This window comes from Panthera onca, chromosome D4 (genome assembly GCF_046562875.1).
Source record: "Panthera onca isolate mPanOnc1 chromosome D4, mPanOnc1 haplotype 2, whole genome shotgun sequence".
In the NCBI taxonomy this organism is placed as follows: Eukaryota; Metazoa; Chordata; class Mammalia; order Carnivora; family Felidae; genus Panthera; species Panthera onca.
In genome coordinates, this window is record NC_138351.1 from 73,178,476 (window position 1) to 73,196,767 (window position 18,292).

At 35.0% G+C, this 18,292-nt stretch overlaps 1 protein-coding gene across 12 annotated transcripts in view; it reads right to left on the reverse strand.

Moving 5' to 3' along the window:
- Positions 1–18,292, reverse strand: part of PTBP3 (polypyrimidine tract binding protein 3) — a 145,461-nt gene that overhangs the window by 66,401 nt on the left and 60,768 nt on the right. For 10 of the 12 annotated variants that reach the window (XR_013551697.1, XR_014135969.1, XM_060609002.3 and 7 more), the window contains 3 exons: positions 12,747–12,916; positions 9,181–9,327; positions 3–167 (listed from right to left, as the gene is read on the reverse strand). Coding sequence is in view for 10 of the 12 variants with exons in the window: in XM_060609002.3 (XP_060464985.1) it covers positions 3–167; positions 9,181–9,327; positions 12,747–12,916 (482 nt within the window). In the remaining 2 variants the exon portion in view is untranslated. The remainder of the gene's footprint in view (positions 1–2; positions 168–9,180; positions 9,328–12,746; positions 12,917–18,292) is intronic. The other 2 variants (XM_060609006.3, XM_078436593.2) reach the window with 1 other exon arrangement.

The following is an 18,292-nucleotide window of genomic DNA, read 5'->3' on the forward strand; positions in this document are numbered from 1 at the left end:
ACCTGATGAAGAACTTCCAGAGTAACAGGGTAAAAGAGGTTTTCAATAATTATTCGGAGCACAGGGCTCTGCCCAGGTATGACTGTGCCTTCATTGGTAGGAGCTCCAGGAAGGGCCAGGCTTCCTGACTGGACAGCGCTGACAGCCTGCAGTGCAGCTTGGGCTCTCTATAAAACAATCCAAAATAAGGAAAAAAATACATATCTACTTTCTCTAGATGCACATATCCTAAATTTGTAATCAGTTAAGATTCAAAAGACTTGCTTTCTTATCACAATGACACAATATTTAAGAAAGGTACTTAAAGTTACTTGAAGAAATGAAAAAAACACATGGCAAAAAAAAAAAAAAAGAGGAAAATGTGGAGATGATTTTTATTTCCTAATTTTTAAATAACAGGAAAAAAAGTGAAAGTAACATTAAAGATGACTTAAAAACCACAAGTCCCTCTTCTTTTTCCCTCCCTGAACCACTGAGTTCTAAAACCTTTGGGTGGCATATGATAGACGCAAATATGGAGCTATGGTGGTTCAGAGGGGGTTAGGAATGCATCCCTATAGGAAGGCATCCTGGCATGAGCATCAGAGCCTGAGCGATGAGGACAGCATCTACATAGTAGGCTGCCTGGCAAGGGCAACTTGAGCCCAAACAAGGTAAGAAAGGTATCTAGTGTGGGGGTGGTTCAGTGCTAGACATCAAACCTGAGGAATATGAAAAGGGTAAGAAATGCATCCAGAAGAGAATAGCCTGGCAGGACTGTTAGAGCCCAAGGAGAGTTAGGAAAGGGTCCACATGGTGTGAACCAATGTAGTGAAGACAGTCCAAGCAGGGTGAAGAGGAGGTCCATGAAGGCCGGACCGGGGTAAGAAGGTAATTCAATGGTGGGGCAACCTAAAATAGGATGTAAGAACCCAAGCAGGGGCAGGCAGACAAGATTTTATTTTTTTTTAGCAAGAAGACAATATTTACTTATAATAGAACATTTACGGAGCACTAATTGCAGGTATCATTCTATGCATTCACTATACAACTCTCTTTAATTCTCACAACAATTTACGAGGCATGTATTATTACATTTTTTTCAGATGAGAAAACCGAGTCTGAGATGGGTTAAATGGTTTGTCTGGAGTCACACAGAGGACTGTAAACAGTGGTACTTAAACACTTGACGAAAATCTGAAAATGTCTCAAACACAATTCTGAACCCCACTTCTGTCAAACTCCTGGAAACGTCTCCTATTTCTATTGTTCTTGTTGTTGTTATTGAATTACAGTTGACGTACAATGTTATATTAGTTTCAGGTGTACACCATTGTGATTTGAAAATTCTATATATTGCTCAATACTTACCACAAATGCAGTCACCATCTGCCACCATACAACACTAGTACAATATTATTGACTATATTCCCTATGCTGTACTTTTTATCTACATGACATTTATAACTGGGAGTCTGTACTTAATACCTTTCACCTATTTTGCCAAACCCTCTTCCCAACCACCTTCCTGTGTGGCAACCACTAGTTTGCACTGTGTATTTAAGAATTTGTTTTTTGTTTTTCATTTATTTTCTAGATTCCACATATAAGTAAATCACATATTTGTCTTTCTCTGTCTGATTTACTTCACTTAGCATAATACCCTCTAGGTAGATCCATATTGTTGCAAATGGCAAGATTTCATTTGGCAGATGAGTTTCGAAATAGCATGCTCCACTAAAAAGACCAGAGTGCCCTAAAACAAGTCGAGTTCCAGAGCTGGAGCAAAGACAGTACAAAATGAGTAACTTTTTTGTTTCTTTGTTTTTTTTTGTTTGTTTTTACTAGGATGCAAAGAACTGTTCAAATATTTATGGAAACATGCCAAAAGATAGAAGACAGCTTCCTGAAGTGGCTCCCACTGGCCAAATATAGGACAGTCTGAGAATCAAAATAGTGATTGTAACAAATAACAACCCATCAAATAAAACAGGAAACCTTAAATCCATACTGGTATAAGTTGACAGTTGGTAAGAAGTATATATATACTGCTTTAAAGTACCTTCCCCCAAAATATTCCTCTTTCCTCCTTTGTAAGTCATAACTTTACAGTGGAGAAGCCAAACATGAGCCTCATCAAGGAATCTAAGAGCACAACATCAGTAATGCAACAAACTGAAATTATGTGCCACCTGATATGATGCAATGAGGAAAAAAAGGACATTACTTCCACGATGTTCCTGTCAAAACTATATACACTGAACGTAATCACAAGGCAATACCAGATAAACTCAAATTGAGGGAAATCAAGACAACAGACTGCCTATAATTATCCAAAGTGTCAAATCAAGGTCATGAAAGTCAAAAACTGAGGAACTGTTTCAGACTAAAGAACACTAAAAGATGTGACTTCTAAACAGAACATGTGATTCTAAATAATGTTTGTTTTGCTCTAACAAACATTACTGGGATGATAGGCAAAACTTGAATGGGGACTGAGGACTGAATGTCAATTTCCTAATTTTGACCTCTATATTTTGGTTGTGTAGGAAAATGTCCTTGCTTATAGGAAATGCACACTAAAATACTGGACAATGAAGACCGATCAGGTAAGCAACTTATTCATAAATGCCTGAAGAAATCAAAACTTGTATTGTATCTGTAACTCTTTTTCAATTTTATGACTGCCTCAAAATTTAAAACCATTATTTAGAAAATGAAGTGGGTGAAGGAAGGAAAATTTAAGGGAAAAAAGCATGGTTAATGATTAATGAAATCAAATGCAAGTTTTCATCAATCTCTTTGTTCCATTCTCATCATTCCTTAAGAATGGTGATAATCAGTCTGTGCCACAAAATGAAAAAAAATCACCACTTTTTTACATATATTCACTTCCAATTTTAAATGAACATTTCTTGTGTTTTGCTTTTATTATTTTAATTTTTAGTTTATTATATCATCTCTCTAATGTGAGACATTATGCTATGATAAATAACATTAAAAGAAGAATCTTTCTGAAGATTGGCTTTTAACTTTGTGTATGCTTAATAAACTTCCACTTTTTTTTTTTTTTAAAGTTTATTATTTATTTTGAGAGAGACAGCAAGAGGGAGAAGGAGAGAGAGAATCCCAAGCAGGCTCCACACCAGAAGCACAGAGCCTGACGGGGATCTGGCACCCATGAACCATGAGATCATGACCTAAGCTGAAACCTGGAGTCAGACACTTAACCCACTGACTCACCCAGGTGCCCCAGAACAACTTCCACTTTTATGCTTATATGCAACTCCTTTTTTATACTTTTTACCAGCATTTTTAGGCCATATAGATTTTTATGTATCAGGTAATATTCAAACTGCCCAACATTCAGTTTCTAAAACATCATTATCTTTGAGAACAATGTATGTGTAATTATTTGAAAATTTTATATCATTTGTTTTCAAAACTGTGCTCTTATAAAAACAGCCATGTGTATGGAATACTGAGCATCCCAATCCTGCCTCAAAAACAGCAGTTTATCTCACATATTTTACACTGGGATCCTCAGTAAGAGTTTATTTGGAAAATGGGTTCTATTGTTTTCAAGTTTGAAAACTGATTCAGACTTCCACTTTGAGTCTATAATTAGCAGAAGGTGTGGGTCAATTAATAATTAATTTTAAAAAGACCCAGAAGGTAGAATTAGCAGACAAGAACATGTGGGACTCGAACTCATGACCCCAAGATCAAGAGTTACATGCTCTTCCGACTGAGCCAGCCAGGTACGCCTAAATTTTTCATTTTTAAATTTATTTAAATTTAGCCACATGTAGCTAGCAGCTACCATACCAAACATAACTCTAGAACGTCTAGGCAAAGACTTCAACATAGAGAAGTTCTAAATGGAATAATGGTTCTTTTTTTTCTTAGATCAGGAGGATTAAATCTTTACAAAACTAAGCCTGCACAACCAAAAGTAAACTTAACCTTGCTGACTTTACTTCATTATGCCATCAATCATTCTACCAATCCTTTTTATTAAACAATTCTACACATATGCTTCCTGCTACTGATACTACTATTTTTATCATAGCTCCTCTTCCTTCACTCATCCTTTTTGGCATGGGGGGTACCACAACAGAGAAATAGGAGAAGCCACGGTACCTATTGTGCTAGTCATTCTGGAGTTCTCAACATATTCTGCATTAGTATTTCACAGAGCACTGAGTACAAAGGTCTCTGAGCAGCAGGCATGCAAGAAATGCTTTTGACAATAAAAATCTGAGAAAATAACACCTGAAGACAGATTTATTTAATAAATAACTCTGTAGTTTCCGTTTTTAATTAGACAAAACATTCAAGTAAAAAAAAAAAATAAAATTGAGGCACACTCTCCACAGAGGGCAACAGAAAAGTTGGGGGTGGGAGAAAATGAGAAATATTTTCTTAATATAAAGAGATTATTTCACATAGATTTATGTTCTGTGTATTTGATGCTAAAAATTATGAGGCAGCAGAATTCCTACTATGGGAGATAATTTTTTAAATGTTTTCTAAACAAACTCACTGGAATACTTTAATAACTTAATAAAGGAAACAGCAGTAGCATGACTGGAAATGCAAGTATTTCATCAAGGTGAGGGGAGGACAAATAGACTTCATAGAAAATTTAAACATGTCTGGATAACGTGAAAAAGACATTTCTAAAATTGAGATAGAAATGAATGTACAATAAAATGCACAGATCTGAAGTGTAGAGTTTGATGATTTTTTAAGAAAACACTTTTAGGCAAAAATCTTTCCATGGTTATCTCTGCAGATTTATAAATGTCCACCCACAAGGTAAAACAACAAAATAAAACAAAACTGTCTATACCCTAATGATGGTTATTAATAAAACCATTTCTCAAATGCTGTACCTCAAAATACAATCTAAATTTTTTAGCTATAATTTTAGTTTACATATTTTTTAAGCTTATTTATTTATTTTGAGAGAGACAGAGAAAGCACAAGTGGGGGAGGGGCAAAGAGAGAGGGAGACAGAGAATCCCAAGCAGGCTCTGCACTGTCAGCTTGGAGCCTGATGTGGGGCTAGAACTCACTAAACCACAGGATCATGACCTGAGCCAAAACCAAGAGTTGGATGCTTAACTGAGTGAGCCATCCAGGTGCCCCAACTATAATTTTAGTTTAAATAAAAAGATAAAGATACTTGAAGGGCTCCTCAGTTGGTTGAGCAGCTGACTCTTGATTTCAGCTCAGGTCATGATCCCAGGCTGAGCTCTGTGCAGAGTGCGAAGCTTGCTTAAGATATTCTCTCTCTCTCTCTCTCTCTCTCTCTCTCCCTCTCTCTCTCCCTCCCTCCCTCCCTTTGCACTTCTCCCCTGCTTGTGTTCTCTCTCAAATAAATAAATAAATTTTAAAAAATATTTGATATTCACCTGACCCTCTCTGGCAAGTATGTCCATAGGCTGGAAAAGAAGTTATGTGCATGTTTTGGGTTACCTTGTTATTCAGAGAATAAAAGATAATGAAATAGTGATTTATCAGTTTCCCAGGGCTATCGGAAAAAAAAAAAAGACATTTGGTATATTTTATATATGCAAACAAGTACCTTAAATTCTGACTTCAACTTTGGTGTAGGACTTTGAATAAAAGAAAAACTGTTATATTTTATCAAACATCAATGTATAAAAATTGCACAAAAATAACAAAATGGAAAGGGCACTAGGAAGAAATCAAGGCTATCGAAGAATTAACTAGGTCATTTCAGCTGGCTTTGGTTGCCAAGCAACTGGAATGCCTCACAGTTTCTCTTTAGAATAATCCAGTCTTTAAGAGTTTTATTAAATTGTTTATTCCTTGTTCAAGACTTATTCTAACATATTTAGGAATCACACTAATAAGAAAACTGCCATGACTTACATGAATGAAAATTTAAAACTCTAGTGAAAGACAGGAGTCAAAATACATCCTCCTCAAAAGAATCATAGAGCAATATAAATGTTAATTATCTCAAATTAATCTATAAAATCAACCCAATTCCAATTGTGTTTTTTTGGGGGGGTAGAAGTTATCTAAATAATTCTATTATATATGGAGACATAAGTAAAATACAATAGCTAATTAATGTCTGAAAAGAGAGTATAAAAGAGGGCTTTGCCTTACAAAATATTAATACTGGAGACATTAGCTCTAGGGACATGAAAACAGGAATGGAACAGAAATGAATACAAAAGGTAGTCTGGATTAGACATGGAATGCACACCATGTGAGTAGCACAGATATGAGGGTATATCAGAGCCAGGCAAGCAGAATGTGTATGCATGCCTAAGAAGGGTATACATGCATGTTTTAAGTAGGTACAGCAAATGTACAGAAAACTAGAACATGACAAAGAACAAGTTTCACATGAGTAGATAATAAATGGGTTATTCAAAAAAACGATAAAGGAGAAACAGGTCAATGGGAGTTAAAAAAGAGATCAAAGCCTACCCTCACTCCCCACCTCCAAAATATTTCTAATAAAACAAAAATTTAAACATTTAAATAAAAACAACTAAAACATAAAAATACGAGAAGAAAACACAGGTAAAAAAAATTTAAAAAAATTTTTTAACGTTTATTTATTTTTGAGGCAGAGACAGAGCATGATTGGGGGAGGGTCAGAGAGAGAGGGAGACAGAATCTGAAACAGGCTCCAGGCTCTGAGCTGTCAGCACAGAGCCCGACGCGGGGCTCGAACTCACACACCGCGAGATCACAACCTGAGCCGAAGTCGGACGCCTAACCGACTGAGCCACCCAGGCACCCCAAAAACAATTTTTTTAATGTTGGTATACTAGGTCCTGATGAGCATGGTATCAAAATCAGAAACCATAATACAATCTTAAGAGATTTGACTATTGTGTAAAAATATTTTTAAAACCGCATTAGTAGACAAAACTCAGAGAGACAGAAAGTAGACTGTGGCTGCCAGAGGCTAGGGGGGCAGGGGAATGCGGAATTAGCGTTTAGGGCATAGAGTTTCAATTTGGGAAGGTGAAAGAATTTATTTTTTTTAAGTTTATTTACTTATTTTGAGAGAGAGAGAGAGAGAGAGAGAGAGAGAAGGAGGAAGGGGAGAGGGAGAGAGTGTGAGAGAGAATCCCAAGCAGGCTCTGCACTGTCAGCACAGAGCTCAAAGCAGGGCTTAATCTCACAAACCATGAGATCATGACCTGGTGTCCCAAGGTGAAAGAATTCTGGAGAAAGATGGTGGTGATGGATTGCACAATATGAATGTACTTAATGCTGCTCGGCATTTACAAATGGTCAAAATGATAAATTTTATATGTAATTTACCACAGTGTTAAAAATGGGGAAAAAAACTGCATCAACAGAAATCACTATACTTTATAAGTTATCAAATAAATATTAAGTAAACAATAAAATATGATTTCATCCTCTAATAAAGACGACAGGAAAACTGCTTGCTTACACATATGAGTGGCACCCTAAGCTGGCACATATTCTTTAAAAAAAGAAATCATGTGGGGCACCTGGGTGGCTCAGTCAGTTAAGTGACTGACTTTGGCTCAGGTCATGATCTCACCATTCATTAATTCAAGCCCCCCATTGGGCTCTCTGCTGTCAGCACAGAGCCCGCTACGGGTCCTCTTTCTCCCTGTCTCTCTGCCCACCCCCCCCCCCCCACAGTTGCACACATAGCCTCTCCCTCTCTCTCTCTCTCTAAAATAAACATTAAAAAAAAGCAATCATGAAACATATATCAAAATATAAAATATGCATATGCTTAGTCCCAGCAATTTCACTGCCATAAACGTTAACTAGTAAGAAAATGTTGCAAGTGTGCTAGGATATATAAGAATGTTGCTACAGTGCTATTTCTAAAAAGTGTAGAATTGGAAACAATTTCAATGTCTATTAACAAGACATTGGATAGATTATGGCTATCTTATAGAAGGGAGTATTATGCATTCACTTAAAAACCGTGAAGTAATTCTGCCTTTATAGCCATCAAAAAAATATCCATGACACATTATAAAAAAAAATATGAGCTTTCAAAACATTAGGATTCCACTTATGTAAAATTATATACACAGATAATAATACACCTGGATAGAGAAGGAATACACACCAAACTGTTAGCAAATGTTAATTAGTTGTCTCTGGACAACTGTGTTGTTGTTGTTGTCATTTTTACTTTTCTGGACTGTTTGAATGTTTTACCATGCGAATGGATGCTATTTAGAATTTTTAAGTCAATTTTTCATTTACAAAAGTCTACACTATTTAAAAATATCTAACATCTCATTTACTAAGTTTATATAGGTTATTATATGCCACTAATATCTCTTAGAACAAGCTAAGGATTATGCACAGAAAAATTCTTTGTTTTAAAAATGTGGAAAACTAATTTAAATTCAGTAGCTTGCACTATAATGACTTTCAGCACAGAATCAAAGGGCTGGAGTTCTTTTGCCTAGAGCAAGACTATAGGGCCCAAACATGCTCATAACATAATAAAAAAACCTCTTTCTTGCTTTGTGGATCAATTTTTCTTACCCTTAAGTAACTTCAAATTACTATTTTAGCTACTACAAATCAACCCGGAGAGACACAGAAGATGAACTATAGTCAATATGAACTATATCAAAATAAAAACTGAAAAATGAGGTTAGAGATGTTGATATTCTACATTCCACATTCACCTAGAAGAGTCAAAAACCATTTAATGAACATATCTATACAAATTCTTATTAACATCTTAATGTTAACATCACAATAGAAGCGGCACTGAAATTCTTAATGCCTTTGTTATATATTCTAAGTATTCTATAAAAAGTTCCTTTGGACTTGAAATTTTAAGAGATAAGAATGTAAGTTTTTTCTCTTACTCGTGAAAAAAGTTTCAAGGGCAAACTAAATTTCTGCCATTTCTGCAGTCAAATGCTCTGCCTCTGAGCTATACCCCTAGTATGTGTCATTTCTAGCACCGCAACTTAAAACGTATTTCTAAATGGCACTACTTAAGCCTTCAGGTAAGAATTTACATACATAATCTTTACTAATAAACCACCCTAACAGGAAGGAACATGATTTTTTTTCCTCTCTGAGAAATAGAAAATTAATCTTAAGCTATTATACCATGTATTCTTGTAGCTTTTTTTTTTTTTTTTTTTTTTTGTAGCTAATTTTTTAAATGCTTTCAATACTTACAGCTTGATTAGGTAGATTGTCAGTCTTAAGTTCTCTGTGATTGGAATACTGAATAAAAACAGGCTGGCTTCGAAGGTGAGGAGTAACAGGAGTGTAGTAATTCACCATAGTAACAGCAGCTTCCTCAGAAGCCATTTCTAAGAAAGCCTGTAATAAACACAAGAAAGTAAAGTGAAAGCTCATGTTTTTGAAAGACAGCTAAGAACTATGAAAAAACTCTTGCTTCAAAGTGTACCACTGATGTTAAATGAAAATACATATGAAAAGTCGAGCTCAATAAAGGATTTGGGACTGGGAAATTGCCAGTTGAATAAATGATTTCATGTGGTTTTTGGTTTTCCTCTTTTTTCTCTTTCTTCTAAAATCTAGAAATAATTAAAAAGGTGAAAATAAAGGTGAGCATCAGTACTGTAAAATGGATGCTTTCAGGGGTTAGAATTTAATAGTTCTTTCCTAAATAAGAACTTTCCAAGATGGGGCATAATGATTTGCTCTTTTACCTTTTAATTAAATAGCTGTTTATGATACACTTAAGTTTATGATACAATTAAATGCAGAACTCAGGTGTAAAGGCTCAATTGTTCAAGTTAGGGAAATGGGATAATATCTTTCCTACATTAAGTCAATATTGATTTGAATCATTCAAGTGACTTTTTCTGAGATCTGTGTTAAAAAATACAGAGGCAACAAGCCCAAAATGAAGTCACCTGTACTAAGCCCGACTAAGCCCACATCACCAAACCAGGAGTTAATACCTAACAATTATAGTTTCAACCTCTCCCAAGATTAGAATCTTAAACCAGTTCATCTGGAATTACTTGGTCAGCACTAGTGAGGTTATCTGCCTTACAGACCCCAACCATTCCCTAAAGGAAGATGACCTTGCTTCAAACAACTCACTCTACTAGTAACTTCCTTGTCCCACCCTATTCTGCCTACAGAAGCCTTTCATTATGCACTGCTCTTCACAGCTCCTTTCTATCTGCTAGATGAAATGCTACCCAATTCACGAATCCTTGAATAAAGCCAATAAAATCTTTAAAATTTACTCAACTGAATTCATCTTTTAACACCTGTAATCATTGTACGAATATTAGATATCTGAAAAATAACACAGGAAGAGCTGAGATCAGAAAAGACTCCTTGAGATCTATGTCTTATTCCACACATGGCTTCTTCCAGCTGTAAGAACTCCTGAAATCCGTGAGAGGTTCTGCCACCCTATCATAATGGTTAGTTACAAAGATGAAATACTAACCATTCTGAGCCCCCAGAACTACCTATAATGAACATCTCAAATTAAAAATGTATAGGAAGAACTCCTGATCCAAGTCCATGCAAATTTCTAGTTTGATAACTCAATTCTTTTTTACTACAACAGAGCATGTAATTAGCAAGTGTACAGTAACCACTTCAAATTATATATAAAACACAACTTATAAAAATATGTATTTATTAACAAAATTTCCTGAACATAGGAAATGGCAAATATCTGTAAGTCAAACTATTTATTTGTTTATAGTTATCTTACTAAGTGTTTCTATTTGGCAAATATTCCAGTAAAGGAATATTAACCTGACAAATGTTAAATGTGATGCTTAACTGTATCCATCAAATGTCACAAATGAACCAATTAAATGCTTTAATTAACAACATTCTATGAAGTAGTAATGTTAGCCACACCACAATAGATCAAATATCATTAATTAACTGATCCTCAATAAACAAATAAATTCTACTATCTTCAAGAAATGCACTTTAAAACCATTATCTGTATTAGTAATATGCTTTTACTAATTTTTCTAAGGAAGATAAAAATGATCAAGGTAACCAAAAAGCAATAGCAACATTTCCTGTCTGGTTTTTAATCACCTTTTCAACAAAGAATATGTAAACTTTTTGCTAATAATATTCACTATATAGAGGGAGAGTATCTTTCTGAAAACCCCTTCATAAATGCAAAAACTAAACTCAATGTCTAACATTAGTTACACAAAGGAAAAGCTAAACAATATCTTTGGAATACATGATTATTATTATAGAAAATTTTTCTTGAAAGTATATACAACCTAAAAATTCATGCATAAAAAGAACTTTTTCCACATGGACCCCAGTAGGAATTATTTAGGTTTTTCTAAAGTATCCAAAGAAATCAATTTTCATAATAAGGGGTGGAAAAAAAAAAAAATCCCAGAAGTCACTAACCACAGAAAGGCTGGCGAAAATATCCCGTATGCTGCCCTCAACACTCCCACCTCTAAGCGCCATCAGAAAGATTACAGCTACAAGTAGTTCTAATGACTCACATCACTCTCTTGCTAAAGTATATAACTAACAAAATATTTTCTAAACATGATTTATGACTGAAAGATAAGCAATTAACACAATAGCACTGCAGATAAATAATAAACCCAGAACCAATAGCAGAGACAAAAACAAATTGTGACATTGCTGCCCCTCACAACCATCTAACAGAATATACAGGATACAGTGCATGAAACATGATAATGTACATGATACACATACACGATACATCTCACAGCCATTAGACTTGGCCATGTTGGCTCTTTTAAAACCACCCAAACCATATATTCTCAGCAGTGGCAACTGAGTTAAAATAAAGATCCAGGCACATGTAAGATTTCCAGAAGATGTAAAATAAATGTGTAAACATACAAGAGCCGAATACTAAAACATGTTATTTAGCCTCTCCAGATTTAAATAACCTCATCCGAATTAAACAGGAACGTTAGTTTCACTAAAGGGCCAGAATCAGACATGATAATCTCTTTCATGTCCAAACACATACCAATCTGTTTATAAATATATTTGTTTCTTAAACTTATTTACAAAAGTGTAAGAACATAGGGTCTTATCACAATGTACTACACAATGTTTAGGGCTTAAATCTGTTGTCTTCTTCTTACCAGCAATGCTCAGTTTAAAAAATTTTCAGGACAACCAAAAACTGGGAAAGAACTAAAGAATTCATCCTAATGGGGTCTGAGTTGGAACAAAAAAGCAGGTGATTACTCAAATCAACATAACAAGTATTATATTTTTGTCATGGTCACCACAAAAGCAAGTTTCCTGATTCATCTTAAGAAAAACCTATTAACTTCTGAAATGAAGAACCTCTAACAATCTCTTTTGAATTATTAAAGAAGTTATATATTAATTCTAAACTAAAATATACCACACATTTCTATACAGATTTTGGAAAACTTATTCTTTAACTACCAAATGAGGCATAATTTATATCCTCTCTGTGTCTTGGTCTTCTGATAATCACAGGGTATTTTCATAAACTATTTTGTAATTAAGAATATAAAATTTTTTTGTTCAGGAAGAAAAGGACAAGTCATTGAAAAAGAGATAATCCTATGTCCTGTGTTAATTTTGTTTGTTGCTTCCTGTCATACATAAAAAAAATTCTATTTAAAAAACTACTTTATGTAAATAAAATGAAATTTAGAAAATACAGAAAAGTTCAAGAAAATAAAAGTCACCTTTAACACTAGTACCCAGAGATAATCACTGTGGTTCAATCTTTAAATATTACATACCTGGCTCTTTCCTTTCAACATCAAAAGATTAGTTACTTTGCCAAATGGTAGACCTAATGATATGACCTCTGCTTCGGTGACATCACTTGGAATTTTGCGAAGATGGAGAACACGAGAAGGCGAACAGGGAGGTCTATCTCCTTTAAATTTCTTGTTGTCATTCCCATTAGCTAAAAAAATATAAGATTTTTTCAAATTACTGAAACTAATTTAGGTTGACATACTACATTAACCCTATTGTCACATTTCATCTCCAACAGTTTTAGTTTTTGAAATTCAGGGAAACTCTAGGGCTGATCAGAGATAAGGACAGTGGAAAACCATCCACTTTCAATGAATGGGTGTTTTGGTTTTTCATGGCAAGTATTAAATTTTTTAAAAATTGAAGTCTGGTTTTTAATTTCAAGGAAAAGTATTGGATAAATAAATTAATATAGAGAGAGATCAAATTCCTCTAAACAACTATTGTGAATGGAGAATAATGTTTATAATGTCTTTAATGTATTTTTAAAGATATTCTGCTAACTTGTTCCTGTGCTAAATAAGTAAATATGAACAATTAACTTTCAGGAAAGACTATAAAAGAAATTTTATATTTATCACATCCTGAGGGGATTTGGATTTGAGCTGTATCATTATGAAAATTAAGTTTATTTCTCAGGCATTATGTAGTTTTTACTAATCTATTTATAAAGTGTTTTTTAGAAGCTAAATTGTGGTTTCCTAAGACAATCTTATTCCTTACCATGTAACAGTAGGTCTTAACATAAGCATCTTATTAGAAATGCAAATCTTCAGCCCCACCTCAGACCTACTAAATCAGAACCTAAGGGGTGGCACCCAGCAACCTGTATTTTAACAAGCCCTCCAAATGATTTTGATGCAATCTGAAGTTTGAGAAGACTGCTGCACAATAAAAAAAATCCATTATCCCAGTTACAGCTAGATTTTACTTAAATTCTTTTAACACTGACAATAACTAGAATTGATAAGCCTGTAATGAATACTCAAATTTATGTACATAAGATTCAGAAATGTTTTTCCTTGGAAAAAAAGCACCATATAAGACTGAATGCAAATTATCTGAAAGCCCTGTTTCATTACAGTGTGTGTGTGTGTGTGTGTGTGTGTAAATGCTAAACAGTACCATACTTAGCACTATTAGGAGGAAAATACAATCTTTCCAAATGTCTAAAATTGTCATTTTTCCAAACATTAATGGAACTTTGCAATCAGATGTCTATGGCTATAAATAAGTAACATGAGGACCACATAAAAACTATATGGCCATACTGTGTCCCCATATCTGTGGCATAGAAGTCAACATGCTTTCCAGTGAGTAGCTTGACTTAATACCCAAATCAGCACTCACTCCCAAATTCTCTGTTCATGAATGCAGGCAGCATCCTACCCAGACACCAAATACTACTGATTCCTTCAGGTCCTTAGTGGTCTGTACCTGTATATAACAAATGCCTAGTGAGACTGTGGAAAATAGGCAGTTAAATATTTATTGCAAATTAATCTGTGAGTCAAGAGATTTCTTCTCCTCTCAACCACCCAGAAATATTGATTTTTCCCTCCAAAATCACTAATTAACATTTTTCATGTCCATTCGCAATGTCACTAAGTTCACCTATGATCATTTCCACTTCTACTCTACCTCCCTCTAGCCTCAGTCCCTCCTCCACCCCCACTCAGATTCAACATCCTATCGACCGACCACACTATCCTGCTCTAAACACGCTGACCAGCTTGCAACCACCTGAAATGTCCCTTAGTTTCTAGTTTTCACACTGTTTTCACTTATACTACCTCATTTGAGTAGACAAATAAAAATATACTGAGTTAAATATTAACAGATGAAGAGACAGAAGTTCAGAAACTAAATGATTTTGTACACAGCTAGCAAGTGAAAACGTCATTCAAACTAAAGTTTAAAGGTATTTTTTTTTTTAGCACAAACATCTCAAAATGTCTTACCATTCCTAGAAAAAAGCAAGCCACTTGACATGGACATACATTTTGAAAGTATGTGCAGATTTATGTGGATTATAATGACAACTGTCATTAAATTAGAACACTAATCATCACGTCCTAAACAGGAGTGAAAGCTAGGCATGGAGTATGCCCTTTTGCACCCTCCTTTGCATCGATGGCAAGATAGCACTACCACCATCTTGTGCCTTCTTAACTAGCACAAGGTGTTAAAGACTGGAAAAACCTCCTAGATGCAAGGAGATTTTATCAGTTTACCCAGAATATTCCAAAAACAAATGGAAGAACACTGAAAAGGCTGCTCCTGAGCAGGGGAGGGGCAGAGAAAAAGGGACAGAGAGAATCCCAAGTAGGTGCTGAGCTGTCAGCGCAGAGCCCCTTGTGGGGCTCAAACTCACGAACTATGAGATCATGACCTGAGCTGAAACAAACAGTCCACACTTAACGGACTGAGCCACCCAGGCACCCTGAGGTGGTTTCTTTAACAGAGGTTTTCATCATCTCTGTAAAACTGTGTAAGCAAAAATGAATGCCTACACTTGTTATGTGAATTCGTGTTGTACTATCAAATAAAGACCTATGATAACAAATTAAAAAAATTTTTTTTTCAATGTTTATTTAGTTTTGAGAAAGAGACAGACAGAGACAGAGCACAAACGGAGGAGGGGCAGAGAGAGAGGGAGACACAGAATCCGAAGCAGGGTCCAGGCTCCACTGAGCTGTCAGCAGAGTCTGATGAGGGGTTCAGATTCACAGACCACAAGATCATGACCTGAGCCGAAGTCAGACACTTAACCGACTGAGCCACCCAGGCACCCCTGCTGACAAATTTTATCAAGAGATACTTAATTATAAAAACCCAGCATTTTAGGTTGTTAATTGTTCTGAATTATAAAAGTGCCTGAGCAATGTTAAGAGCATGGGCTATTAAATCAGACATCCTGTTCTAGCAAGTTACCTGAAATAGCTGAGCCTCAAATTCTTTTCCAGTAAAATGAGTGTAACAGGGTTATTTTGAAAAGTAAATTAGATAACATATTTAGATACAAGGTGTAATGCCTAGCACATAGTAATCAATAATACGTCACGATTTTCTTAAGAAGGATTTTTATCTAGAAGTGATAGTCTTTCTACTTTTTTGGTATTAAAATGATGATTATAGGTAACAATGATTTTTTTTCTTATAAGTGCTTACTTTGGAAAATTTAAGACACTGTCCAAATTAACTAAAAATTTAATTATTCTATGAAAGCTAAAAATCTAAGAATAACCCCAGAAAAGGTGATAGCCAAAGACTCGATAAATATAATAATCTGAAAATGGAAAATACATAAGCAAATATATGGCATCATTTAATAAAAGTCAACAGAAAACAAGGAAATTCTAATGTATTAAACACGTAACTTTGAAGAATTGTTCTCTGTACAAAAAAATAACATGAGACTTTCCAAAATTTTTATTATAAAAATCAGCATTCAAAATACTTCACTTGTAAAAATTTCATATTTTACTGAATGATACACTGAAAATTACTGAATACTTGCTACATATTAGGTTCCAAAGAGAGTAAGTAGGTTTTTATTTTTTTCAATGTTTATTTATTTATTTTTGAGACAGCGTGCAAGCAGAGGAGGGGGAGAGTGAGAGTGAGAAGAGAGAGACAGAGAGAGAATCCCAAGCAGGCTCTGTCCATGCTGTCAGTGCAGAGCCCGATGTGGTGCTTGAACCCACGAACTATGAGATCCTAAGTAGAAGTCAGATGCTTAACCTACTGAGCCACCCAGGTGCCCCGAAAGAAGCTTTTTAAAATTCATGTATTTCCATCTCAAAATTGGAGAAATCCACCAGGAAAACTATCCTAGAAATCTGGATCTTTTTAAAAATGCAAGTTTAATAGGATATACTTTATCTATTTATTTGTTTATTAAAAAAATTTTTTTTAATGTTTATTTTTGAGCAGGGAAGGGGGCAGAGAGAGAGGGAGACACAGAATCTGAAGCAGGCTCCAGGCTCTGAGCTGCCAGCACAGGGCCCGACACGGGGCTCGAACCAGTGGACTGTGAGATCATGACCTGAGCCGAAGTCAGACGCTTCACCTACTAAGCCACCCAGGCATCCCTAGGGTATACTTTAGATACAATAAAATCTATGTAACATTTTAAATGCAGAGTTTGACAACTTTTGACAAATGTATATATCCATATGACCACAAAAATCAGGATACACAACTTTTCCATCATCCTCAAAAGTTCCCTGGTGTCCCTTTGTAGTCAGTCCTCCCTCTAAGACTCTCACCTCCTCAAGCTATACAGCTATCATTTGACATTACCATAGTGTCTTAGTAACTATAGATTTACAAAACAAAACAAAACAAAACAAAACAAAACAAAACAAAACAAAAAACTATAGCTTTACAGCAATTCTTTTTAAGTTTGTTTATTTATTTATTTTGAGAGAGAAAGAAGGAGCAAGTGCAGGAAGGGCAGAGGGAGAGGGAGAGAAAGAGAATCCCAAGCAGGCTTCATCCACACTGTCAGTGCAGAGCCGATGCAGGGCTTGAACCCAAGAACCATGAGATCACAACCTGGGTCGAAGTCAGACACTTAACCTACTGAACCAGGCGCAGCAGCAATTTTTGTTTTTTAAGTTTATTTTTTTTTAGTAATCTCTATACCCAAAGTGGGACTTGCATTCACGACCCCAAGACTGAGTAGCATGCTGTTCTAAGCCAGCCAGGAGCCCCTTTACAGCAATTCTTGAAATCAGGTATTTAACTGGGGAGAATTCATGTCATAATAATTTTGAGTCATCTAAAACATACCCATCATTATTTCTCTCTGCATTTATTTACGCCTTCTTTAATTTCCCTTAACGTCCTGTGGTTTTCAGTGTAATGGTCTTGCACATATTGGTATGCTGACCCTATACTCTGCAACCATGCTAAATTCTTTAGAATTTTCTACATAATACAGTTTTATTGCTTACTTTCCAACACGTGATGCCTTTTATTTCTTACTCTAGTTTTATTGAGCTGGCTAGGACTTCTTGTACAAAGATGAATAGAAATAATGAGAGTGAACATTACTTCCATTACTGTGGATTTCAGGGGACACGACTGTCTTACACCATTAAGTATATTGTCTGCTGTAGCTTCACACATTTAGTAGGGTAAACAGGTTCCCTTCTATTCCTGGCCGAGGTCTTATTTGGCCGAAGGTCTTATTTATCATGAATAAAAGTCAAAGTTGAATTTTAAATGCCTTCTCAGGACATATTAATATGATCATAAGGTTTTTCTCTTTATTCTGTTAATAGAGTATATTGTACTAATTTTCTAAAGTTAAACCACTTTGTATTCTTGGAATAAATCTGACTTGGTCATGATATATGACCTCCTCTCCATGTATATATATATATTTATATTTACATATATATATATATAAAATATACACACACACACACATATAGCTGAATTTGACTTAATGCCTTCTAAATATATTTGGGTCCATTTTCATGAGAGATATTAATATGTAATTTTATTTTCCCTC